At 36.7% G+C, this 25,927-nt stretch overlaps 2 protein-coding genes across 2 annotated transcripts in view; both read right to left on the bottom strand.

The window, feature by feature from the left end:
* On the bottom strand, window positions 1-17,013 carry LOC137392729 (caspase-2-like). The gene is made up of 8 exons (XM_068079048.1): window positions 16,449-17,013; window positions 16,179-16,250; window positions 9,480-9,682; window positions 6,197-6,370; window positions 1,767-1,989; window positions 936-1,073; window positions 506-615; window positions 1-409 (listed from the first exon to the last, which is right to left on the bottom strand). Exons 1-8 carry the CDS (start codon window positions 16,960-16,962, stop codon window positions 248-250), a joined length of 1,596 nt encoding a protein of 531 aa, XP_067935149.1. The 5' UTR covers window positions 16,963-17,013; the 3' UTR covers window positions 1-247.
* LOC137393958 (leucine-rich repeat protein lrrA-like) overlaps window positions 17,000-25,927 on the bottom strand; it is a 14,096-nt gene continuing 5,168 nt past the window's right edge. The window contains exons 4-10 of the mRNA XM_068080672.1: window positions 25,784-25,924; window positions 25,558-25,698; window positions 25,332-25,472; window positions 25,107-25,247; window positions 22,206-22,343; window positions 17,094-18,412; window positions 17,000-17,043 (exon numbers count right to left, since the gene is read on the bottom strand). Of these exons, the coding sequence (XP_067936773.1) occupies window positions 17,000-17,043; window positions 17,094-18,412; window positions 22,206-22,343; window positions 25,107-25,247; window positions 25,332-25,472; window positions 25,558-25,698; window positions 25,784-25,924 (2,065 nt within the window). The remainder of the gene's footprint in view (window positions 17,044-17,093; window positions 18,413-22,205; window positions 22,344-25,106; window positions 25,248-25,331; window positions 25,473-25,557; window positions 25,699-25,783; window positions 25,925-25,927) is intronic.

The following is a 25,927-nucleotide window of genomic DNA, read 5'->3' on the forward strand; positions in this document are numbered from 1 at the left end:
AAACATTTTTAAATAGTATATTTTAGGCATTCAAAATATACAATAATAAAATTAGTATTAAACAATAAAATTGAAAGCAATTCTTGCCACATGAAGCATTTATATACTGATCATGTGATATGAAAAGTTAAAATTACATATGAGGAGTATCAAAAGGCATATAATAATACTTACGAAAATATAACAACAGTCATGAAAATGGTGCACATTTTTCCAATCTTGGTTCATATCGAAGATGATTGAACTTTCAACTCTCTGGCTCAGACAACCTTGCTGTTCGTAAACCAGGAAAGAGATAAACCTTTCGGTAATTCGTCAAAGTATTCCAATACACTGGTATTTGACCACTGGCTACCTCTGGATACATTCTAGCCAGTTCCATGCTTCCTTTTCTCACTTTTTCCTTAACCTAAAAGATGAAATCAATAACAATCAAGGCAATTGTTAAAATGTTATGTTTTCATCAGTGGTTACTAAAGGTGGGAAATTTTACGAGCAAACTTACGATTTCTAGCAGAGCAAGAATATCCCGATGGCAGGCATGCTTCTTGAAGGTGGCAACTAGACATCGAATGAACAGTGAACCACCTGTTTCATGTCTCAGTGACACAAAGGCTGTAATATAAATCAACAAGTGTAGTAATATTATAGAAGATGTAAAGTCACCACTTTAACTAGTTGAAAGAATCTTCAGTGAAGAACTCACTATAGGTTGACTTTCAGCAAATACTGACAGTAAAACTGAGTAATGATTTCTATACCGGTGATATAATTTTTTCTTTCAAATTTGCATGTTTTGTTCTGTAATAAAGAAGTTTTTAGAAACCTGCCACCTGTCTATAGCGAATTCATAGTAAGATAACTACTGCAGCCAATCTTCATGGAGGACCGCTTGGAAGTCTGGCATGTGAGAGTAAGTGATGCAACAGACTTACTTTCAAAGGATGATTTGATGAAGATAAAATCATCCGGATCGAGATGCCTGACATCACTCGCAATGCTTGGAGTATCAGTAGTCAGCTGCGAGTCACGAGAATGTCTGACCGCTGACTCTACACCCAAATCTCTTCTGCCTACAAAATAATGGTGTCCTACGTGTTACCCGGTTAAAAAATCTTGAGTAGAGTACTCAGAGTTTATAGCGGGTTTACTGAACAAACCCGACATGACATGCCTTGCTGCAAGTTCTCAGGCCGAGGGTCTCAAAGCTATTTAAGCACAGTATCATTTGTGTAAACCAAGTACAGTAGAATAAGAGAGTTGTTAAAAACGATTGTGAATAAACATTAGCGTGTGATAAATTATACTGTATCACAGAGACCCTTGATGATAGAGTTACGAGAGCAAGGGACTGTCATTCTCATCTCCAGCAGTTATTGATAATAATTGACTCAGCAATGTTACATTAGAGTCTGACTTAGAGTTTAGAGATAGAAGGAAGCTGAGGAAAAGCTGCAAACATCACCCAAAGCAGGTAACCCAACATGCACGATATAAATTGAGTATTTTAGCCAGTAGCCTGTCACCCTGGGACAAGTATTTGTGTTCAAAGTAATTCCTTGCCCATTCAACTTGCCTTATTTATCACTTTACATGACCTCATCAATGTTGGACTGTCTGAGTCACCACCTTCATGAGATGTAGAACAAATGTTATAAATTTAATGAACGAACACAACAAGAAGGGGTAACCTAGAAGGTTGAAATGTTCAAATATTTAATGGTGATGAAACAGTGACTCTGGGGGTTGTACTTATTAATACATACTTCCACTGCAAGCTTGAGTGATGATGAATTTTGGTCTTCCTCTCATCCGTGAGAAATTGCCTGCAGAGAGCAAATCATGAACATCTGACAATTTGATGTCGTGTCCATCAGTACCAGAGATGCGATCATTTTCACTACCGTGGCTCATGATGACAAGTATAAATATGCCATAATCATCATGGTCTTCATTTCTTGTCTCCTCATGGATCACAGATTTCATATCCTGCACAGCAATACATAACAGTTAGCCCATAGAAGTGTACTGAATACAGTCATACCTTGACATGCAAGTGCCTCAACATACGAGAAAATTGATATACAGTAGACACTCCTATAATGTATACCTCCTATAACATAAATTCCAGATATCATAAAAAATTCTTGTAAAGTTTTTGCTTCGTACTACATAAAAATTCCATATAACATGAAGTGTCAAATCGGGCGCGTTTTCATAATCGATTTCTATGTTAATTTATCTTGCTGCACTGGGGAAGAAAAGACTACCTCCGTATAGCGTTATATCTATTACAAATAATTTTCGCGAAATTCTAGTTCGTCGGAATAGATCGTCATCTATGTCAACAAAACTGAGAATAGGGTAGCTGCGCGATTGTTCCTAAATACTAGAAGGCGATTGATCGGTGCAGGTGTTACAGCGTCGGTCTACCAATCTGAATGTCACGAGTTGGAGTATCGTTGAAAGTTATTTTTTAAATCTAACCTTAATTCCTGGATCGACAACGAACAGGTACAACCGCTTTTTATAATAAAAACATTTTGTTGTTTTGTCTTACTGTAGAAGTATAACATTTTTGTTATTAGTTTTAATTTGCAGAATAGACTTCGCTGTTTAGAAAAAAATAAGCAAATCTTTGTAATTAAACGTCGAAGATGTGCGCTCTCCATCAATTTATTGTAAATTTATCGCAATCGGTTGATAAAACCAGTGAAATTGATCGCCAAAAAGGAGAAAAATTGTGAATACAAACCAATAATACTGCAGCTACGGTATAGCCTACAAATAGAAAAATGAGTCAAATTCTTCCGTTTTGTATGACTAAAGAGGTGAGTTTGGAAAGATCTTGGAACGAATTAGGTAATATACATGTATTTTACTGTTCTTATAACGTAAATGCCCTATAATGTAAATGTTCCTGGAACGGATTATACACGTTGTAGGAGCACTTACTGTACAAGCAAAACTTCGAGTAAGTTTTTGCCTCGAGATACGAAACAACATTAAGATACAACTGTATAGGCCGCTTCTCCATGCGACGACTCAGTGGCCAAGTATGTGAGAAGATGCTTTCGAGGACAGCATCGCTCGGTCTTTCTCGTCGTATCACTTTGAAAATGGTTTTCGAAAACCTGGCTGAAAATTATGGTGACAACCCAACAAAAATTGCTAAGCCGAAAACAAATGACAAAAAATTAAAACGAAGACTGAATCAGAGTTAAGGTTTGTAAAAGACCAACTGAATGTCCGACATTTCACAGGTAATAAAAATTTTTCGCATAGAAAACTTATTTTTTATCAATTTGAGCAACATTTACCACTCTAATATTGTAATGAAGGTATTTTTTATTTCTGTGCTAATCCGGCCAATGCATATCAAATTCGAAAGCTCGATGCATAGCTAAAGCAGACTGTTGAAAAATATTTCTTACTCATGTTACACATTTGAACAAGATTTAAAACAGCTTAAAAAAGCGTTAGATAATGTAGTTGCAATTGGTTAGGTTTCTTTACCCAATGAATTTGAGTAACTTAAGCTAGTAACTCAAGCTAATCTTGAAACCATTCTATAATACGATCCGTGTATGTCCTAAGCTAAAATGGTTAGGAAAAACGATTGCACCTCACAGGAATCAAAGCCATACATGTACGAATGTGAAGCCAAGCACACTACTACTAAACCATGCAGTCACCTTGTCACGCTTGGGAATGATTGTATAATCATTATACATCATGATTTCTCACGACGCACTAAACTGCAAGCATGTATATTTTAATTGACTTATAAAAACTATTAACTGAACATACGAACGATGACAGACAAACACTTAATTATATATATATATATATTTATTTATATGTATATATAGATTAAGACATAGCTCTAAGTCAGTGTTTAGTAAGCCAACTTCATTTAAAGGTTCACTTGCAAAAAAATTTATGTTACAGTTATTTGGTATCAAAAGGTTTACCACGTCTTACTCTGCTGTGTTGTAGGTTCAAAATATGTAAAAATTTGATTACAAGCTCCTAAAAGCTCAAAAATGAAGAATTAATCGCAGCCATTACGAAAACGGCCATATAGGTTGAAATCCCTCTCAAAACGACGGTTCCCCTCTCCCTCTCAAAAAACGGTTCAAATGTGACATAGTTGAACAAGATGTGCTTGTGTTTACACTTTTATGCAACCTCATTCGTCGGAATATTTTCACAAATAAACTTCACGCATTCAATAAACCATGTCTATTGGTGGTCTATTGTCCTTACGTGTCCATTTCATCATCATTGTAATGCTGTCACTTTGAGCACTGATATCTCAATAGCCTAAAAATCAGTTTAATTTTTTAACCTTAGCTCGAAGGGGGTGCATATCATCCTCTGATAAACATGAGGAGCCTGTTGGTCACCTGGGATGGTTGAAAATATAGGAACGTTTGATGGAGGGGAAATATGGGTCACATGATCAGATTATGCCTAGATGATTAGACCAAGCTGAAATGAAACTGTAAAGTAGCGAGCATCTATATTTGATAAGGGGTTTCCGGTAAAACCCGAAGTGTTAGTCATAAACTAGTGCTATGAGACGTTTTATATTGAGCTTTTTATAATAAAAGGCTCAATGGCTAATTAGCCATTCATTTTACGTGATATCATCATGTTTCAAAACAATAACCACGTCAATAAATGAATACGTCATCAAAATAAGGGATTCCAACTTATGGCCGCTTTTTTAACTGTTCCTTTTTGAGCCTTCAAAAGCTTGTAATCACATTTCCACACATTTGGCACTTACAACACAGCAGAGTAAGACATGGTGAACCTTTTGATATCAAATAACTGTAAATTTTGTTGCAAGTCAACCATGAAGAAGTTAAATTCATAGTTAATGTCATGTTACATAGTGTCACAAAAGTATACCGAAAGCGTTATTGTCAAGTTTCTCTCACCCCACTGTTAACCACTACATATGTTTTGTAAGTAAGAGCTCCATATGGTACTGTACGTAGTAGTGTTACATTTATTGCAGATTATAACCGCTAAATAGGCTAAAGTATTTGCTACTCTGTAAGCGTAAGTAGTAATTTACAACAATTAAAAACACATCTTTTCATCGTAATATTCTGTTTTTGGGAAGTCTTTTACAGTATGGGAGCAGATTAATTCGTATTTACGAACTCAGTCCCAGAATGTATTAAGCTTGTATGTCGAGGTATGACTGTACTACTGCGTGAAACTTACGTCAAACTATCTGAAGGCATCATTTGTCAGCGCATCAAACTAAGAATAATAATGTTATAAATATAATATACCGAATCTAATGTACAACAAAACATTATTTAACAATACAATAGGTAAACCGTATACTACTGAGCCCCAAAAACTAGTTTGCTAATGATGCATATCCAATGATATAAACCTCCACAATTGAGTCACAGACCAATTCTATAGCATTTAGATGTATTCTTTTCTTAGGATCGAAACAGTCTTCTTCAATGCAAAATGGGACTGGTGAAGAAACCAGAAGTGATTATGAAAACACGAATGTCATCATTTTAGTAATCGCACTTGAGTAAAATGAATTCAACTCAGTTTTATGAAATTTTAAAATAATTAAACTTCAACTAGTTGAGAACTTTGGTCCGTAATCACTAATTCTACAATATACATATACAAGATGAAATCAAATTTGACAACGACATATTTTCTAGAACTACATTAATAAGATTATCAACTACTTACATCACCAGCAAATGAGGAAGTTGTGTGACAACAAACATTGAACAACACTGAAGATATAATTAACCATTGTGGCTCACAGATGACTCACAATGGTTAAAGGAGAATAGAGATATTTATGCTGCCATTTATTTGACTAATGTATGCAGAGGAACTCTTGAAAACTGACCAGATAAATATCATTATGCATTTAATAAATATCGAACACACTACAAATTGGTAGCGACCTCTGAAAGAGTTTTCCCATTTACTACAAAATTAATACATGTCGAAAACTATGTGAAGGGATCTACTGTAACAAATACTTGCTATTATTAATCTTATATTAGATATGTAAAAAGTACATAGAGTAAAATGTAAGTTACTAATTGTTTTTTACTTACATTACATGTAAGTAAAAAACAATTAGAATTGGTGTGTTATGCCATTGGCTGGTATTACTAATTAGTTGACAAACCTGAGCAGTCAAGTCCATCTTCACAATGGACTCAAAACCAAGACCAGTGAATAGATCACGCAGACTCCGCACATCCACTTCTGACCCGACTCGGGTGGAATATCCAGGTACAGAGAAAGTCTTGTTGTTAATAATGAGTGCTCTGCCTCTCAGGGGAGACGACATCTTATAAACCTGTCCAGTGAAGTGAACAGCCAGAGGTAAACAATGCAAATGGTAGGCTAAACAGACAATCAGTATGTAGAAAATCTTACACACTCAAGAGATGATATAGATTTATGAAATGCAAACTACACAAATTATGAGTAAGATGATGTTAAGCTACAGAAAACTTTACTAACATAACATCAAAAATATTCAAAACACACCGAATATTGTTTATCTGAAATTAAAACTTAATGACACCTTGTGCAAGTTGTGACATCTTGTGCAAGTTGTGACATCTTGTGCAAGTTGTGACATCTTGTGTAAGTTGTGACACCTTGTGCAAGTTGTGACATCTTGTGCAAGTTGTAACATCTTGTGCAAGTTGTGACATCTTGTGCAAGTTGTCATACCTTGTGCAAGTTATGACATCTAGTGCAAGTTGTGACATCTTGTGCAAGTTGTAACATCTTGTGCAAGTTGTGACATCTTGTGCAAGTTGTGACACCTTGTGCAAGTTATGACATCTTGTGCAAGTTGTGACATCTTGTGCAAGTTGTGACACCTTGTGCAAGTTTTGACATCTTGTGCAAGTTGTAACATCTTGTGCAAGTTGTAACATCTTGTGCAAGTTGTAACATCTTGTGCAAGTTGCGACATCTTGTGCAAGTTATGACACCTTGTGCAAGTTATGACATCTTGTGCAAGTTGTGACATCTTGTGACATCTTGTGCAAGTTGTGACACCTTGTGCAAGTTATGACATCTTGTGCAAGTTATGACATCTTATGCAAGTTGTGACATCTTGTACAAGTTGTGACATCTTGTGCAAGTTGTGACACCTTGTGCAAGTTATGACATCTTGTGCAAGTTGTGACATCTTGAGCAAGTTGTAACATCTTGTGCAAGTTGTAACATCTTGTGCAAGTTGTGACACCTTGTGCAAGTTATGACATCTTGTGCATGTAATGACATCTTGTGCAAGTAATGACATCTCGTGCAAGTTGTGACACCTTATGCAAGTGATGACACCTTGTGACCAGTACCCAATTTGGTTACACAATAGGAACAAATTGCTAGGCCAAATATATGACAAATTTCATAAAGCAAGTTGTATAAAAATATTGTCTAGAGAAGGTTTTTGAACATAAAGGCTGTAATATTATAAATATCTACATTTACTAAACCTTGAATTACCGTGAAACCTCCATTTGAATGCCACCTTTATTTGAATGCCACCTTTAATTGAATGCCACCTTTATTTGAATGCCACCTTTATTTGAATGCCACCTTTATTTGAATGCCACCTTTATTTGAATGCCACCTTTATTTGAATGCCACCTTTATTTGAATGCAACCTTTATTTGAATGCCACCTTTATTTGAATGCCACCTTTATTTGAATGCCACCTTTATTTGAATGCCACCTTTATTTAAATGCCACCTTTATTTGAATGCCACCTTTATTTGAATGCCACATTTAACTCTTGCGCTACCGCAAGCCGATGTATCGGCTTTCGTGGTAGTACAAGTACTGGCGGTAAGCCGATGTATCGGCTTATCAATAGGGTTTCACTTTTCTTTTCATTATGAAGCCCAAACAATAGCTAGACTAATCAAAATTTGTCTCAATAAAAAAACCTTGTTTCCAATCACATGAAACCAATAGAAAAATTTTTGGTTCAACAATTCACGGTAAAATAAGAACAGACAATTAGACAATGTATCAGCTTATAAATAGGGTTTCACTTTTTTGTTCATAACCAAGGCCACACATTAGCTAGACCAATCAAATTTTGTCTTCAACCTTGTTGCCAATCATGTGCAACAAGAATAAAAAATTTTAGTTTTGAAATTCCATTTCTAATTATTTTTCAAAACAGGAAAACCAGATCGTTATCGTCATGGCAATAAAAACTACACCACATTTGCTCAATGCAAATAAAGCGTCAGAAACCTTGCGAGAGGAGATTCATTAAACAATTTTATACTTATCTTGTAGAGAATTTTTTTCTGAATAAGATGAATTTTACAGTAAAACAATATCTGTTTTGATTCTTGAGATATTGCTTAAATACTAGCGGTATATCGGTTTTTTGAAAAATCCAATTGAATTAATTTGGGCAGAAAAATCATTCGGTCAGAATTTAATGTGGTAGTGAAAAAGTTAATAGAACACCACTCTAAGAGAAGGGGTGAAAACTACAGCACCACTTCCAATTGAAGCACTCTTTATTTGACCGCCACTATGACAGTCTTTGATATTTACGAACCAATAATAAAACATGGTCAATAGAAAAGCATCCACAAAATGGTGCCAATAATGTTATTCTAATTACAACAATACTTCCAATAACTATAATAATACTAATAATGTTACATGAAAAACAATCAATTATTTCGCTGTCGCTGTAGTGGTTGTTGTAATCACGATATACCTGAGAAGATCGACCGTTACAATCATCAGAACTACACTCTGATTGGAAGTCACTAAGGTCTAGATCTGATCCATTGTCTTCAGATTCATCCATAATGTGGTTTACAATCTATTGTGAAGACCATAAAGTGAAGTCTTCCAATGAATGATAAGAACACTCTTTAGGAACACCAAAAGACATAATAAAAACTAATGTTATGGCGTATCCGAGTCCATTTGCTAATGCCAAAACTTTTACGGCCTTTCTTTAAAACGTTAAAAGCGACACTATGGAAATAATTAATAACTCTTTTATGTGGCCAATAGTAGTTCCTTGTTTAACTCGTATGATAACTCTACTTAAATGAAAAATTCTTTAAAAAAAATGCTGAGGCTGATGGCATTAATGTCACTCTGCCCAAAGGAGTGTGAAAGATATAAGCGACATTAGCATTGCTTCGCCTGTAAAAGGGTTAAATTTATTTTACCAAAATTCTGACCAACTAGTAAAAAAACGGCGCCACCTTTTATTTGAATGTCACCTCTAATAAAACGTCACTATGGGAAAAGAACTGAAGAATAAAGCTTATAAAATATAAAAATACCTTAGAAATATTTAAGAACATAAAATAGCCTTAAAAAGATGTGATATAGATGAGTGTATGAGTTAGCCATGGCCAGTAGAATATTTTGTAGTTCGATAAGTACAGTCAATACACAATTACCTGATCAGTGTTAAGGTAGAGCTCTCTAATGCTTCTCCTTGATGTTGGAATGAGAGAAATAGTCCCCATATCAACACATTCAACACTCTCACCCTGGTCTCCATACCGGTAGTCTTCCCCATCTGATATGTCACTCACTCCATCCTCATCACCCTCTGGTCTGGTGGCAGCCTCATCATCCATGTCTTGAGAGCGCTGAACAGCTGAAATATGACCACTCATAAAACCCATCGCCTCAGCCAAGTATCCTTATCATGTCATCTAGGAACATTGTCACCGATGCATACAGAGCCAAAATATCAAGATCATGCCTTTGACCAAACTATAATTTAACTTTTAAAAATAAATTGTAGATTGCTTAAAATTGATAAAAGGATTGAAAGCTTGTACATAACAAGGATCAATTGTTGACAAGTGATGCTGGCACTAAAAGAGTCAAGGCTAATATGTCTGTTCTATGGTTTAGTGTTTTGAATGAGATACTACTAATTCAAGCTAGGGATTTGGTAAACTGGTTGCAAAGTGCCTTTCAGAAATGTTATGAACTGAAGGAGAGCCGTATTTAAAAATGCTATAATTTATATATTGAACAAATTTATTGCCAAATACAGAGTATGCGACTTTCAACACTCCTGTACTGTAAGCTCAAAGGGTAAATTAATATACGCCAAGTAAAAATTATGCTTACAAAATTCACAACAAATAGAAGCCAATAAACTAAACATGATTTGTACAGCAATTTGCTGCATTGAGCAACAACCAAACTGATCTGTGTTGTGATCAGTTATTGATGATATTAAGAGTTATTAAGCTGTCTGTCATCCTGTCCTTGGGAACTGTTTATGTTATGTTGATGTCTTATCACAGTTCACACGTTTACTTTGATTAATAAGTATTCCCACGGCCAAACGAGCGGAGCGAAGTGTGGGAGTTTTTATGATAAATGCATGTGCACACAACTTACGAAAATTATTCATCAACAATGAGACGAACCCTTGTCTAGAAATTTCATCAACAAATTCAAGCATCGTTTTGTAAAGTCGTTAAAGTATAATAGCGATACAAAACACATTTAAACCTATTTAAATATGTTACCAAGTCTTTGTAAACCGTCGGTATTATCTTAAAACTTACCCATCTGATTGGATTATGTTGTATATGCGTGTGTCTGCCTCGTGCCCGCTCGTATTGCAGGAACTTAGGTTACGTATGCCAGTTCGGTATTGAGAGGTCGCACCGCAAGTACGTGGGCCTATAGGAGTCAACTATGTGGATGACTACGAAAGCTATATAAGCATGTGACAAACGGCAGACGAGGCTTTTCCCTTGTGGATTTATTGGTGAGTGCACTTATTTAACATGGCGCAGTCGGCAGGATCGCCGATGCGTGGTTGTTAAAAGTGATTTGTGCTGTGATAATTGTGTTCAGTGTTTTACAGGTTCTATACCTCGTGGTAAGTGTTTTGTGTGTGGTTTCCGTGTTTACAGTGTTGTGGTGCTCAGTGAAATTTAGTGTTTATGGTGTAGTGGTGTTCAGTAAAGTTTAGTGTTTACGGTGTAGTGGTGTTCAGTGAAGTTTAGTGTTTACGGTGTAGTGGTGTTCAGTGAAATTTAGTGTTTACAGCGTTGTGGTGCCGAGGGAAATTTAGTGTTTACGGTGCAGTGGTGCTCGATGAAATTTGGTGGTGCTTTTAACACTGGTGTAGTGTTCGTGTTGTGTTACGCGTCAATTATGGCGTTTAATTTTAATGAGTTTCCTTCGTTAAAATTGGATAGTGGTGACGTTAATGGTTCATGGAAAAGATGGTTTGATCAGTTTTCAATTTGTCGGAGAAATGGTTAGTATGAGAATGGGAGAGGATGAAGACGGCAACCACAAATTTAGTGGCCGTACGAAACTTCTTGCGTTATTACACGCAATAGATAGTGATGGTAGAGATGCTTTAAGATCTGTTGGTTTTCGTATGTTGGATGAAAATTCTACTTACGATGAGGCAATAGCTCATTTAGTTACTATTTATGGTACTGATGAAACGGTTTACGTTGAAACGATGAAATTTGTTACTGTTTCACAAACGGCTTGTGAAAAGGGAAGTGATTATTTACTACGAGTTGAAAAACTCAGTAGAAACGTTAATTTTGGTGGTAATGAAGATGTAAGGAAAGAATTTGCTTTTGCAATAGCTGTTAATGGCTTGCGAGAAGGTTCTTTACGTAGGCAATTAATGCAGCAAACGGAGTTGAATTGGAAAATTCTAATGGATATCTTGAGGGCCAGAAAACTCGCGCGAGAATCTGACGCCATATTGGAAAGCGCTAGATAAAACCCTAGATATAAAACTAGCGAACTTAGTGTTTCGGAAAATTCGACAAAAGCTCCTAGAAATAAATCTAAAGTAAGAGGAGCCAGTCGTTATTCAAGTTCTGATTCAAGTGCTTGCGAAAATGGTGAAATTAACAGAATTTCACAAAGGCAACGTAAAAGTTATTATGATGAAGGGTCTAAGAATAATTACTCTAGAAAATGGAGTAGGAATTCAGGTTACGAATCTCCTAGATATGATCGTAGGAGCAGGTATAGAGACTCTAGCAGGTCTTCAAGAGACTCTAGCGTTGATAGATATAACCGCAATTGGCGTGCTAAGTCAAAGGATGGACACTCACCTAAGAGTGATGATGAATGCTACAACTGTGGTAGTAGAGATCATAGGCTATGTAGTTGCCCTGCAGCTAGATGTTTTGTATGCAATAGGAAAGGTCATACTAGTATTGACTGTAAGAAAGATGGCACCGAGAATACTCGGGAAAGTGAATATAGACACCGCTACAACAGAAGTAGTAGCAGGAAAAGTGACCAGAGTAGAGGCAAAAGCCCTGATAAAAGAGATAGCCATAGTACACGTTCCCACTTCCCAAGTAGAAGTATAAGGTTTTCATCTGCAGGTCCTAAATGACTAGATAATAAGATAGTAAGGACCTTGAAGGTAAATGGTAGTGAAGTTGATTTCACATTTGATACAGGTGCTGATGTTTCTACTTTGACTGTTCAGACATCAAGTAAACTTGGTTTAAAGTTGAAAGAGTCAGATCAGCACCTTAATGGTGCTGATGGCTCAAGTCTAAAAGTTCTTGGATTCAGTAGAGTAAATATAAAGAGCTCATATCGTACTACTGATGCTCCTGTATATGTGTTGGAAGGTTCTAGATGCAACCTTTTAGGAATGACAGAACTTAAAAATCTTAATTTACTCGCTGTCATTAATGGTATGTGTACGGATAATTTCGATCCTATTCAGAAATTTCCTAAAGTGTTTGAAGGCTTGGATGCTATGCCTGGTATGTTTTCCATCACATCGAGAGGTGAGGCGGAACCCGTCAGGTTGTATTCCCCAAGATCAATTGCAGCTGGGTTGAGATCTCAGGCTAAGAAAGAGCTTGGTAAAATGCTCACTGAAAAGGTTATAGAAAAAGTAGAAATACCTACTGATTGGTATAATAATTCGGGTCTAACAATAGCTCCGAAATTTGGTGATAAAATCAGAATGTGTGTGGATTTAACCAATCCAAATAAGCAGTCGTTATCCCGACTATGTTCCATAACGCTTATACTTGTATACTACGGTTTCAGATACTTTACTGAGTTATATATATCGGTGCTGATGTCTGTTGCCTCTGGTGGAGAAGGACCCGGAGACAAGGAGCGGCCTGGAGACAGGAACGGAGCGGATGGCCACAAAAGCCGACCAGCTAGGAGTACCGACCAAGTCGGCAAGGAGACTAAGAAATCTAAGGGAAAGGCCAGACAGATCTATGGCAAGGAAGGTAGATTGTTTTGCTGGTTTTGTGGTTGTTCCAAGGATCACTATGCAATTGATTGCCCTAGCAACTATTGTAGGAAGTGTGGTGGTAAGGGGCACTGGTCAAAGGAGTGCACGGTTTCAGTCTGCAGTTACTGTGGTGAGGTGCGACACCTGATGACTCAGTGTCCATCTGGAGGGGCCTCCTTCACCCGAAAGGGAAGGAAACTGCCGGAGGAAAAGAGAACCAACATTAGCTCTGACGAGAGAGCCAACACCAGCTCTGACGAGGCCTTGGCAGCGCCTAAGCCTAAGGTAGCCAACCGTGGCACCAGCTACGCGGCTGCGGCAGGTAATTCCAAGGTAAGGCAACCTGTGGTCGATAAAGTTCAGTCATTCCTGGATAACATAAGATCTGATTTTATGTCCCAGAAAGAGGTTGATGCCAAGCGGGCTGACATCAACATGAGGAAAGCGGAGGCCCTGGCTGCCTACGACAGAGCTATAGCTAAGCTAGAGGAGGAAGAAGACGACCTTCGTCGACAGGTATCGGCAGATCGTCAGATGTACGATGCCTTGGCTAGCTTACACGAGCTTACCCAGAAGGTATCAGGCTCTGCGATCGGAGGTAAGAGCACTAGAGGCAAACCGGCGAGTGCAAGTGGCAACACAGACAAGCGTCAGGACGCGCCAACTAGTAGGGCTGCTGCAACTGAGGTTCTTGGAGGCAGTAAGACAGAGAGTGGCACTGATTGCAACATCAGTGACGCCAATGAAACCAATGACTCGGACCCTAGAGCAAATAAGGATTGGTTCGATGAGGTTGAGGCTATAGAGGTAGAGCTTATTGAGACGGAGGTGGACACTGTGCAGAAGGAGCAGGAGATACCTGTGACTGCCAGTGGTAGTGAACTGGAAAGGGAGCCAGTTCACAGAGACTCTCATGAAAGTGAGAGTATGGAGGCTTTGCTTCATGCACTGCCTAAGGGGCGAAGCTAATTTGACAGGTTCTGGCAGTGACACTACAAGTGAGGAGGATCAGGGAGATCCGATTATGGACACTGATGCCGAGGGAGGAGGTTAACTCCTGAACCGTAAGTACCGGTTTCCAGGTGATGAGTTTCGGTGAGGTCGCCAATGAAGACCTGATGGACGCCGATAATTTCGGTGAAGATTCCTGAACCGGGAGAACCAGGTTGTGTTTAAGGAAGAGTTCCGATACCTCCCAAAGGAACAATCACAAATAAAAGGTATGTTCCTTTTATTTGCAAAATCTTCCCTAAATGTGTTCAGGTTTTTTGTGCTTGTTGGTTGCGTTTGGCGTGACGCCTGTTTAACCAACTTGAAAAAGAAAGGGCATGTTGTATATGCGTGTGTCTGCCTCGTGCCTGCTCGTATTGCAGGAACTTAGGTTACGTATGCCAGTTCGGTATTGAGAGGTCGCACCGCAAGTACGTGGGCCTATAGGAGTCAACTATGTGGATGACTACGAAAGCTATATAAGCATGTGACAAACGGCAGATGAGGCTTTTCCCTTGTGGATTTGATGGTGAGTGCACTTATTTAACAGATTATACACAAATAGACAGATTAATTTGGACGAAAATTGCCACAAAACACTTGAAAAGCTTGGTTTAATAAAAGTTAAAACCGAAAATTGAAACGCCAATAAAGCCGTGCGACAGATAGTAGAACTATTTAGCAGTGCGCAGTTCCCGAGAAAACCGTGCTCATTTCATCAGTCTATGGCATTTTTTACTTGTAATCGAATTTTTTTCGAAGGTTTCTGTAATAAACGTAGACCGTTTGAGGCGTAGACCGATTTACAGGTACGAAATTGTGGTACACAGTTTATCAGCCTGTGTTTTTTGTCCAATCACCGAAGGTTTCATTACTTAAAACGTTAACCGAAATTCTTTACAACTTATGTACAAGCTAGGGCCGAACTACAACGCCCCTTTATGACGAGAACATTTTTTATTTTGCTACAGTTTTAGACGTGTGAATGCTCGTACTCGCTTTCTGTTAAAGATAGATTATCAAAACCATTCTACATTCAACGCAACCAACTTTCAAACTGTGTATAGTACACAGTAGCTTGCCATTTTACTTTTAATTTTGCATTTCAGAGTTATAATAAACATATTTCTTTATTGTTGTTGAATTACATACATTACAGTAAATTAGGCCTACAGCTTTATAACACTTTTATAACAGCTTTTATTTTGCTGCAGTTTGCAGAAATCTTCCAGACGCGTGAACGCTCATAGGTTTTCTATTATTGCTGTATTACTATATTAACAATATTGGTTATTCTAATAATATCAGTGCATTTTACTTCTAATATTGGCCAACATTGCATTTCTCCTATTGCAAGGGAGAGATATAAACGTATAATATTTTCCTTTCATTATTGCTGTTTGTCATGACCAAACACTTTTTAAATAAATTTTCTAAAAATCTATATAAATACCACAACTTCTCGATATTGGTACCTATGACGTTTTGAAATGTAAACAAAATTGTGCATTGGTTTTCTATTATTACTATATTAATAACATTGATTATTCTAAGAATATCAGTGCATTTTACTTCTAATATTGGCCAATATTGCATTTCTTCTATTGCAGGGGGAAAATATAAACATCTTTTCCTTTCATTATTGCTGTTTGTTGTATATAATAACACCCACACCCAGTACATTACAGCTACCATTGCAGTTATCCTATTTCATTGCAGGGCCATTTGACTGCTAATATTGCATTTCTCAACCATCAGTACCCTTTCTTTTTTTGCCAATATCTCTGGCCATCTCTTTGGTCGTGGGCTTTATAACAGTGGAATTTCTAGTAATTAATACTCATAATTGACTTGCTTATAGTTTTAGAGTCCGAACATATACCTGTTGTTGGTGTGGTGACTTTCCTAATGTAGTCCTCCAGGTTACGCATTCCATCAGATGTCAGAGGTTTGCCTGTAAATTAACACATTATTACAATCCGAATACAAAATGGAAAAACAAACCAAGTAGATGACTGCAATCATTTCGCTGATACAATGGGCCAATTTAAATGCTGAAAGACAATATGATACTTGTGTTGACAAAATACAATAGCTATAAAGTATAAAAGCATACCAAACACATCAAATATGCAGTGAAGATTGTGCTTACATGGATACCGAAGACAAGACATTATGCCTTGATCTTCGCCACATGAGACCAGCCGAGTTCCATCTGAAGAGCGTGAAAGTTGAGGTGATAGACAGCACCAGAAAGGGTTCGTCTCCTTTTTAGGATGAGCCTTTGAAGTTAGTAGGCAATGTGGACAGAAAAAAATGCATTTCACCCTGACTGCCTTCCAGGTATCCAGTACCTTGGTTATGATTTTATCGGTGAAGACATCCAGCTGGTTCCACAAATCATTGATACTGTGTGCCTTATCAGATAGCTCTATCGTAGCGACTTGGCCCTTGATATCATGCACAAACGAAACTGCAAAGTCCATACAACTTGATTCAACAATGGCTCCATTTTTTTTCACCACCGCCTTATCAAGCGGATGAAAAAACATTTCCAAAAACATCATAACCATGCCATGAAAAGCAGGATGAGGCAATGCATAGCCTCCGAATTCTAGCTGAACTCGAAAAACCAAATTTTCATCTGGAGGTGTGAAACTCTCCATATATCCTTGAAAGTAGTAAGGGAGCAAGTAACTTTTATCATGAGAATTGAGTTGAACTGGTCCGTAAAGAAGATGAAACGACTGTAGCAGAACTAGTGCTATATCAACTTGAAGATTTGTCTTAAACTCACTTTCAGAACGAATAAGATCCTCAAGCAAACTCTTGTTTATGATCCCAGATGATTGAAACTTCTGAACAACATCATTGAGGCAAGGGATGAGTGAATGCTCTTGACTTTCTTGCTTAGCAATCGTTTGATGATCGTAGAATACCTTTATTAGGCTTGTCACTATTGAGATTTTATGGAACACGATTTGAGAAAGTGGACTCAAATCTTTATACCATAAGACTTGACCAGAGTCATGCATGTACTCCAACACATCCTCAAGCTGCTTCTGACTCAAAAAGTAGGTTTCACGAAGCTTATCGAATGTTTCAGCTCGATCCAGAAAACAACCACCTAATTGACTAATAGTAGTGGCAATCGCCATCCAATCCTTTTGAGGTTCTTCGAGGTATCGTGAACAAGCCTCGTAGAGTGAATCTTTCAATTTTTCCAACTCATAGCATTGCTCATGACCGACTTCAAATACATCACTTACACAAAATGTGGGTAGATCAACATTCTGAGCATGATTGGCTGAAAGAGATCGGGCATATGTGCGACTGTCCTCGGTCAGTATCTCATTGCGCAGAGCACTAAATGTGGAGGTAATACTTTTCTTCAAATCTCGAAACACCTTCTCAGAAAACTCATTCTTGTGAGTTAGAACTAGCTTGGGAGAAGTCAAAGTAGGCTCAGAAAGATAGAGATGGGCCAGCCAATCAAAATATGACCGCCTTACAGCTTCCTTTTCTCCAAACTCAGACTTTAGTGTTTGGTACTGTTTCATGTTGACCACCACAATTACCAGGCATTTTTTACGGAAAGTAAGATGATAAGCGGGGTGGTAGATATCGTGGCCTCCCATGTCAATAAATCGTAAGATTGTCTTAGCAGCGTTTTTGAGTAAGACCTCTTCAAAACTGAAAACCTTTGTAGATGCATCAACCGAATCAGTGAGTACCATTTGCTTCGTCTTTGATTGCAGGGTTTTGATTAAAGAAGTTTTGCCAGCGCCGGAACAGCCAATGACACTCGCAACGACAATTAATGGTCGACTTTCGGCACGTCTGGCTTCATCGCAGTAGTATTGACGTGCAGTTTCCAGATTTGATCGTGAAGATTGGAACAAAGCGGCAGGTGGAGATATCAATGAATTGCAGTTGAAGACATCGAGTGTATCCAAGTGCTCCATCATGACAATCTTAGGGTGTAGAGATTGCAATGTATTTGAATGTGACAAATCAAGTTCTTCTAGGCTGGACAACTCACAGACAGACTGAGGTAACTCTGTCAACCTGTTCCTGCTCATTTTTAAAACCTTCAGATGGACAAAATTTCTAAAACTAAAGAAAATAATTGATTAATATATAAGTAATAGAGATATAATCTGTTTCTGTAAAATAACATTTCCTAAATCAATAAATATAGCATAAAAGAGGGTATGGTCTGTTCGCTCAAAATTAAAATCTTGCATTTAACCCTTCTAGTGAAATTGCATATTAGTACAGTAGACGCTCCTATAACATAAATAATCCGTTCCAGGAACGTTTACGTCATAGGGAATTTACGTTATAAGAACATTAAAATACATGTAAATTGCCTAATCCGTTCCAAGACCTTTTCAAACTCACCCCTTCGGCTATTCAAAATATAGGAAAAACTTTACTTAACTCTTTTAATTTGTGAGCTGCACTGTAACTGCAGAATTATTGGTTTGCATCAACAAATTTTCTCCTTTTATGATCAATCACACTGGTTTTATAGACCATGATTGCAGTAAATTTACAACAAGTTGATAGGAACTGCACATTTTTGTCGTTTATTTACAACGATTTGCTTATTTTTCTAAACGGCAAAGTCTATTCTGCAAAGTAAAGCAATAATAAATATTTTGTACGGCTACAATAAGGCAAAACAACAAAATACTTTTACTATAAAAAGCAGTTCTACACCTGTTCGTCGTCTATCTGTAGCCAGGGGTTAAGGCTAAGATTAATAATTTTCAACGATACTCTGAAGACTGGTAGACCGACGCTGTAACACCTACACTTACCAATCGCTTCTGTATTTATGAACAATTGCGCAGCTATCCTATTTGCCTTTTTGTCGACACATTTAACAATCTATTACGACGAACTTTGATGTCGCGAAAGTTATATATAATAAATAATACGCTAAGCGCACGGCATTTTTTTCTTCCGCAAGTCCGACGAAATAAACTAACGTTCAAATCGATTTTGAAAACTCGCCCGATTAGACACTTAACATTATATGGAATGTTTTACGTAGCACGAAGCAAAAACTTCACATAATCTTTTTGCATTATATGGAATTTACGTTATAGAAGGTGTACGTCATAGGAATGTCTACTGTATATGTTTTGACTTCTGCATCCCATGAGCTAATGTTTAATTGTAAGCAGGAGTTGAATTAACACTATAGCTAAGTAGCATTGTAACATGAGCCACTACAAGGTGAGCAGAGTTAATGTGAAAAATTCGGTGTGTGTCATGTAAGAAGGAACTTTCTCTGGCGAGATCTAAGAGCAAGCAATCATCTCGCTCGCCTATGAGTCGAGAGAATGCTTTACCTGCACATGACAAAAAAGTGATGAGTAGGGATGAGAACTTTCTTTCTCATCACATGCCCTACAGCCATGACTGTAGGGCAATTTATTTTGCAAGCACGATCAAAGATGGAATCTTTGGTTGCCAAAAGAAATGCTAGAAATACTGATACCACATCATTATGTTAAAAAACAGATCAAGTTGTAACCACCCGCAAAACCCAACACCTAAAAACAGAATAGCTTGTGGTTTCTGTTTTGTAATATTTTCCTATTTGGTGGTTTGGCCAAGGGTCTCCAGGTTGAGGTGGCCCAAGCACGACTTGTAACAGGCAGTAAATACATTCTGCTGATATTGACTGAGTCTGTTACATCGGTTCTGTTTTAGTACCAAAATTTGAGTAGAATTAGGTCAACTAGTAACAAAACAGCTCTCAGTACTAAGAATAGTAAGAACCTCTATGCTGTTAGTCTATAGGTCAAATATTTATAGCACAATGTTCAATGACTAATACATGTACATAACGCTCACTAGTGTTCTTCATGGTATTGAATTGCATTGAATAGATGGGTTTCACATTAGTGCTGGACACGAGTACTTCTTGGCCGACGAATTTAAATTCGTCGGCCGTCGGGTAGATGGTCGACGTGGTAGATCGGGTAGATGGCTGACATTTAGAGTATCGGGTAGATGGTAGTGGTTGGCACGAGTACTTATTGGCCAACGGGTTTCTCGGGTTTGTTGATAAGGGTTTTATGTGTAAAATTTCCAAACACCAGACATATTCTAAAATTTACAATGCACTTATAATTCTATTCAGTTTATTTAATGTGTTTTACTAATTTCCAACGACCGATATTCGTGCTTGAAGCCTTAGCCCTTTAAAGTTTGAACCCCAACTGTCAGTTTTCAAGCATTGCGTAGGGTGTGTCAGAATCTCTGTCGACCAAAATTCCGGCATTTACATGGCTTTGTTTACAAAAGCCGTTTCTAAGTAACAGCGTAAATCAATCAAATTAATTTTTGCACAATATATTAGATCAGTAATTTCACTTCCATTTGTAGCAGTTTTCAAATATCTTTACCTACTTCCTTTGTTTTAATAACAATATTTATTTGAACGATATTGCAAAAAAATCGACACGACTCATTTGTTGATTGGTCATAAATGATTATGATGCAAATAAAGAATTTTATAATACTAATTATAATTTTCCAGTAAATTTTGAGTCATAGAATAATGATGAACATGCGCTCAATAGATATGATGCTATTGTAAATGTTTTTTACGAGTTTTTTTAAAATCGTACAAACTTTTATAGTTTCAGCCCAAATAATAGTAAAGTACTGTTTTTTTCTGTTTGATGACATTTGCTGTGGATTGCCTGATTTTTTTTACTAGTGTTTTTCCAAATATCATTGTATTATGAGCACGTTCAGATATAGATAATGAAGGTTTTAAAATTTCGGATCGTTGGACAGATTGCCCAGGGTTACTGAGGCGCATTGACAAAAAAGGCCAGGGTTCAAAGGGTTAACAGACGGATTATCAAACAGTGTTTAGAGCGCATAGCATAATAGACCGGGTTTTTGTCCACTCTACTCGACGGATCCGTGTACCAAAACCCGAACTCGCAAGTCAAAACCCAAACTTGCAAGATCGAAATGCTCAAAATCTCTATTGCCCGAGACTCGAGAGAAGATAAACCCGCGAGTTCAACGAGTTTTATTACCCGTGTCCAAGATTATTTTACATAATTAATGTGAGAATTTGACTTTTGGAGTTTTCTGCTTTTGCAAGGTGACTTATTTTTAATGCAGACCATTACGCGGCCTCTATGAATGGCTTTAACATATATGCTCCAATTATTACAAACTTCTACTCTGCAACTATGTTTTATAAAAAGTGTCGCTACATCTTATATCTTTAATCAATCGCCGCAATCAAAGACAAAGACACAATCACTGTGTTCATATTGCTTCATAACGTATGTCAAAGCAAGGAAATGCTCAAATTTAAAAAGTAGGGATCTGGTTAAGGAGCTTCTTCTACAGCATCTATTCTCTAAAGAATGACTTCTACGGGTGAGCCTTATATGAATAGTACCTTCCAGGACATCAACTGATATCTGCCATATCTAATTTATACTAAAAGATGAGTGTAGTATATTCAACCATGACCATTCATTCGAGTTTACTACGCATAATAACTATTATAAAATTGTGTTAAGGGATTTTAAATTAAAACATAACTGCATAGAAGTTGACTACTATTATACTTTTAGATAAAAATAGCATTAAAAGATTTCGTGAGGTTTTGCATGGTTAGCAGTTATATTTGTTACTTTCGTTCTGATAAAACAACAAGAAAAGATGGAATGAAGGTATTATTGAAGGAAAGAAACCCAGTGATTACTGATCTTAACTATATTTTTGAAGCAAAGAATACAGTCAATGAAGGAAATATAACTCACCAATTTTCCAATTTACAACTAATCACATAAAATTTCCCTAAGGGTCAGTTATATTGTAGAATTTACTTATTAACTAGTTACAGCGTATAACTTACCCAACAGGTAGATCAATGAGCTCACATGATTCCAAGTTGAGAGATTTCAACTTCACCAGCTGAGTGATGAAACTTAGAAAATCAGAAATCTGATTATTGCTGAGATCCAGATCTTCCAGTTTGATCAGAGTTCCTAAACTGTAAAAAAAACGTGTAGTTCCTTTAAACTGATGCACGTATAATCCAATGTCAGTTATCCCAAACCTCCAACCAAATTTTCCTACATAAAATACCTGCATATAAATTAATTCATTCCAACCCTCTGAAACAACCGTCTAAAAAAGAATATAACAATGGAAGAATGGATTTTTAATTGCACTAATTCACCGCTAAGACTCAGAAAGTACTGAATATTTATATAGTGGTTATGATCTGCACTAAGATGTAACATTATATACAGTATTTTAAGGAGTTCTTACATTCGAGACAGACAATAGCGGATAATGGTGGTGTGACAGAGATTTGATGGCAACACATTCAGTACGCCATACTTTGGTGACACTACATAATATTACAAGAATTAAGTTTAACTCAAATGAACTTAGTTTACTATACACACACTTGAAAACACATTTTAATCTGACATTACATTAAACTTAATTCTGTTGGTTTTCGTTTTCAGTTCCTTACTTTTCTTCTTTTTCAGACTTGGCTCTTTTTGCCTCCCTCTCTCTCTCTCCTTGAATTTTAGCTAGGCTTTTTAAAACTTTGTTAAACTGACCTGGTGAGAAAGACACGGCGATGCCGTTCTCACAGGCGGCCTCTAGTGTACTCGGCCACTTAATGACCATATCAAGAAGCGTCTCAATCGTATCGCTAAGTCAAATCATATCTCAATCAGCTCGTATCTCAAAGTCGTCTCATATTTTAGAGCCAAAATTTGCTCGAAATTTTTTTCGTATCTCAAATTTGTCGCATGTTGGGACACTCGTATGCGAAGGTATGACTGTAGATGATAAATTTGAAAATAGACTAAATGTCAGCCTAGGTTTGTAGATGATAGAAATCAGGTATATCGATATCAAGTTGTATCTTATACCTTGTGAACTAGCAAGGATATGTTGCTCATTTTAATTCCAATGCTCGTAACAAGCTTTTGCTATAAATAACATGGACAGTGGTGTTCTGGAATGTTCTCAAAGAATTTGATATGCATATTACCAAAGAAAACTTTAAGACGTACAAAACTAATGTCAACAGTGAAACACACTGAAATTACCAAAGAACAATGGTCAGCTGCTGCTGTATTTATTTCAATGCATATCAAGTGAAACTACGTTGTCAACTGTTCTCAGTGAAATCAGCATTCACTTTGGCTATGTAAAATGTACTCAGCATTCATTGTAAAATCTTATAACTTAAATAGTGATGCAAACTTTTGCTTTCTTCCATATTTTAGTCAAAACTAACTGATCATTTGCTTGTGCACAATTATAGTTTTATAAACACAAAATACAATCGACCCACGTTAGGATAGAGTGATAGACCGGCAGGAGTGGTGGGGATCTGGTTTAGCCAATTGTCCGGTTTAATTAATGCGTCTACATAAAGATCTATACTAAAGCAAATCACATTAATAAGGCCTATAATTAAACATTGAACTATATACTGTGTACCATTATATACATACAAGTACTTACAATTTGTTAGCCTGTAAGAAAAAATATTACAGTTCAGATACAAAAAAAGGAAATTAAAAATTTAGTTACTTTATAAAAATAGCCTCATGAAGGCATGGCAAAAAATAAGTCTGAAGTAAGATTAAAGTTATAATACTTTCTGCAAACAAATATTTCCTCAAAATTAATAAGCTGCAAAATTACTAAAAATAAAAAAAAGGTTAGGCAACTTCTGCAACAGGAAATTGAATGTAAAAATTTCCATTCACACAAAGTTATCTATTTTGTTTTGCTGAAAATTAAATGAGTTACATTTTAACACTAATTCAGACCTATGTTGTGTTTTTCTAACATGCATGTATAATCACCAAATGTATGTAACTGCACTCTGATCGCAGCTGCCCACATGTGTCCATCATATCTGATATCCAGACTAACAGGGTCTGTTTCAATAAGAGTTGACTGTAAAACTAGTCTGCTAACAATCAGCTAACTTGTCTGATTACATTAAAGCCATCCGTAGACTATTAATACTTGGTAAGTTAACACAAAATATTTAACAAAAAGATGAAATATTTCTCTTCAAAACCTTTATATACCAAAATGTTACCAAAGCATCAGCAAATATTTATTTCTTCCCACATAATATAGTCAGAGGTCTGCGTGTGCCAGGCAAGTAGCACCATAGCTACTTGAGTTGCAATTCTTCAACAGCAGTGATTGAAGATAAAAGATTATAAACAATATAGAGGAATATATATATAATAAAAGACTTACATGACTAGTTACTGATCAGACTCAAGAATACTATATCGAAGGTAGCAGCCGTAATAATAGATTTACATGACTAGTTACTGATTAGACTCAAGAACACTATACCGAAGGTAGCAGCAGTAATAATAGATTTACATGACTAGTTACTGATTAGACTCAAGAACACTATACCGAAGGTAGTAGCCGTAATAAAAGATTTACATGACTAGTTACTGATCAGACTCAAGAACACTATACCGAAGGTAGCAGCAGTAATAATAGATTTACATGACTAGTTACTGATTAGACTCAAGAACACTATACCGAAGGTAGCAGCCGTAATAAAAGATTTACATGACTAGTTACTGATCAGACTCAAGAACACTATACCGAAGGTAGCAGCTTCCTTATGAGTGACTATCAATATTGTGAAAGTGAAGGAACAAGGCAGTTACTAAATAAGCTCCATAAGCTTTGATACATACAAAATAAATGATGAAATAATGATAAATAAGGGATAATTACACACCTCTTGAGGAGAGAAGTTAAATGGCAGAAAGACAAATTCAGTTTCCTCAATGATTTCAAGTTCCCAATATTATCTGGAAGACCAGTACTGAACTGATTATAATGCAGGTCTAGTATCTCCAGGTTAGTCAACTGTGAAACACTATATAACAATATAAACAAGAGTTAATCATATAGTCTCTAGACACTAAAGGGATAATAAAGATTACCAGAAATAATTACATACCTTTCAGGGAGAGAAGTCAAACGGCAAGAAGAAAAATCCAGTACTCTCAATGATTTCAAGTCCCCAATACCATCTGGTAAACCAGCACTAAACTGATTACGATGAAGGCCTAGTACCTCCAGGTTAGTCAGCTGTGATACACTATATAACAATATAAACAAGAGTCAATCATATGGTTTGTAGACACCAAAGGGATATTAAAGATATACCAGAGATAATTACATACCTTTCAGGTAAAGCTGTCAAATTGCAGGATAACAAATTCAGCATTTTCAATGATTTCAAGTTCCCAATAATATCTGGTAGACCAGTTCTAAACTGATTACTACTCAGGTTGAGTATCTCCAGGTTAGTCAACTGTGACACACTATATAACAATACAAACAAGGGTTAATCACATGGTCTGTACACACTAAAGAAAAAGTAAAAATATACTGGAGATAATTACATACCTTTCAGGGAAAGAAGTCAAACGGCAGCGAGACAAATTCAGTTCCTTCAATGATTTCAAGTCCCCAATACTATCTGGTAGACCAGTACTGAACCGATTACCACGAAGGTTTAGTATCTCTAGGTTAGTCAACTGTGATACACTA

This window comes from Watersipora subatra, chromosome 4 (assembly GCF_963576615.1).
Source record: "Watersipora subatra chromosome 4, tzWatSuba1.1, whole genome shotgun sequence".
NCBI lineage: Eukaryota > Metazoa > Bryozoa > Gymnolaemata > Cheilostomatida > Watersiporidae > Watersipora > Watersipora subatra.

Excerpts from the sequence above, each read along its gene's own strand:
- LOC137392729 (XM_068079048.1), bottom strand. The coding sequence starts at position 16,962 with ATGGAGAGTTTCACACCTCCAGATGAAAATTTGGTTTTTCGAGTTCAG. Across the intron at positions 16,251-16,448 it reads GTCTTGTCTTCGGTATCCAT|GCAAACCTCTGACATCTGAT; the intron begins GTAAGCACAATC and ends GTTAATTTACAG. Across the intron at positions 410-505 it reads TTCTTGCTCTGCTAGAAATC|GTTAAGGAAAAAGTGAGAAA; the intron begins GTAAGTTTGCTC and ends TTCATCTTTTAG.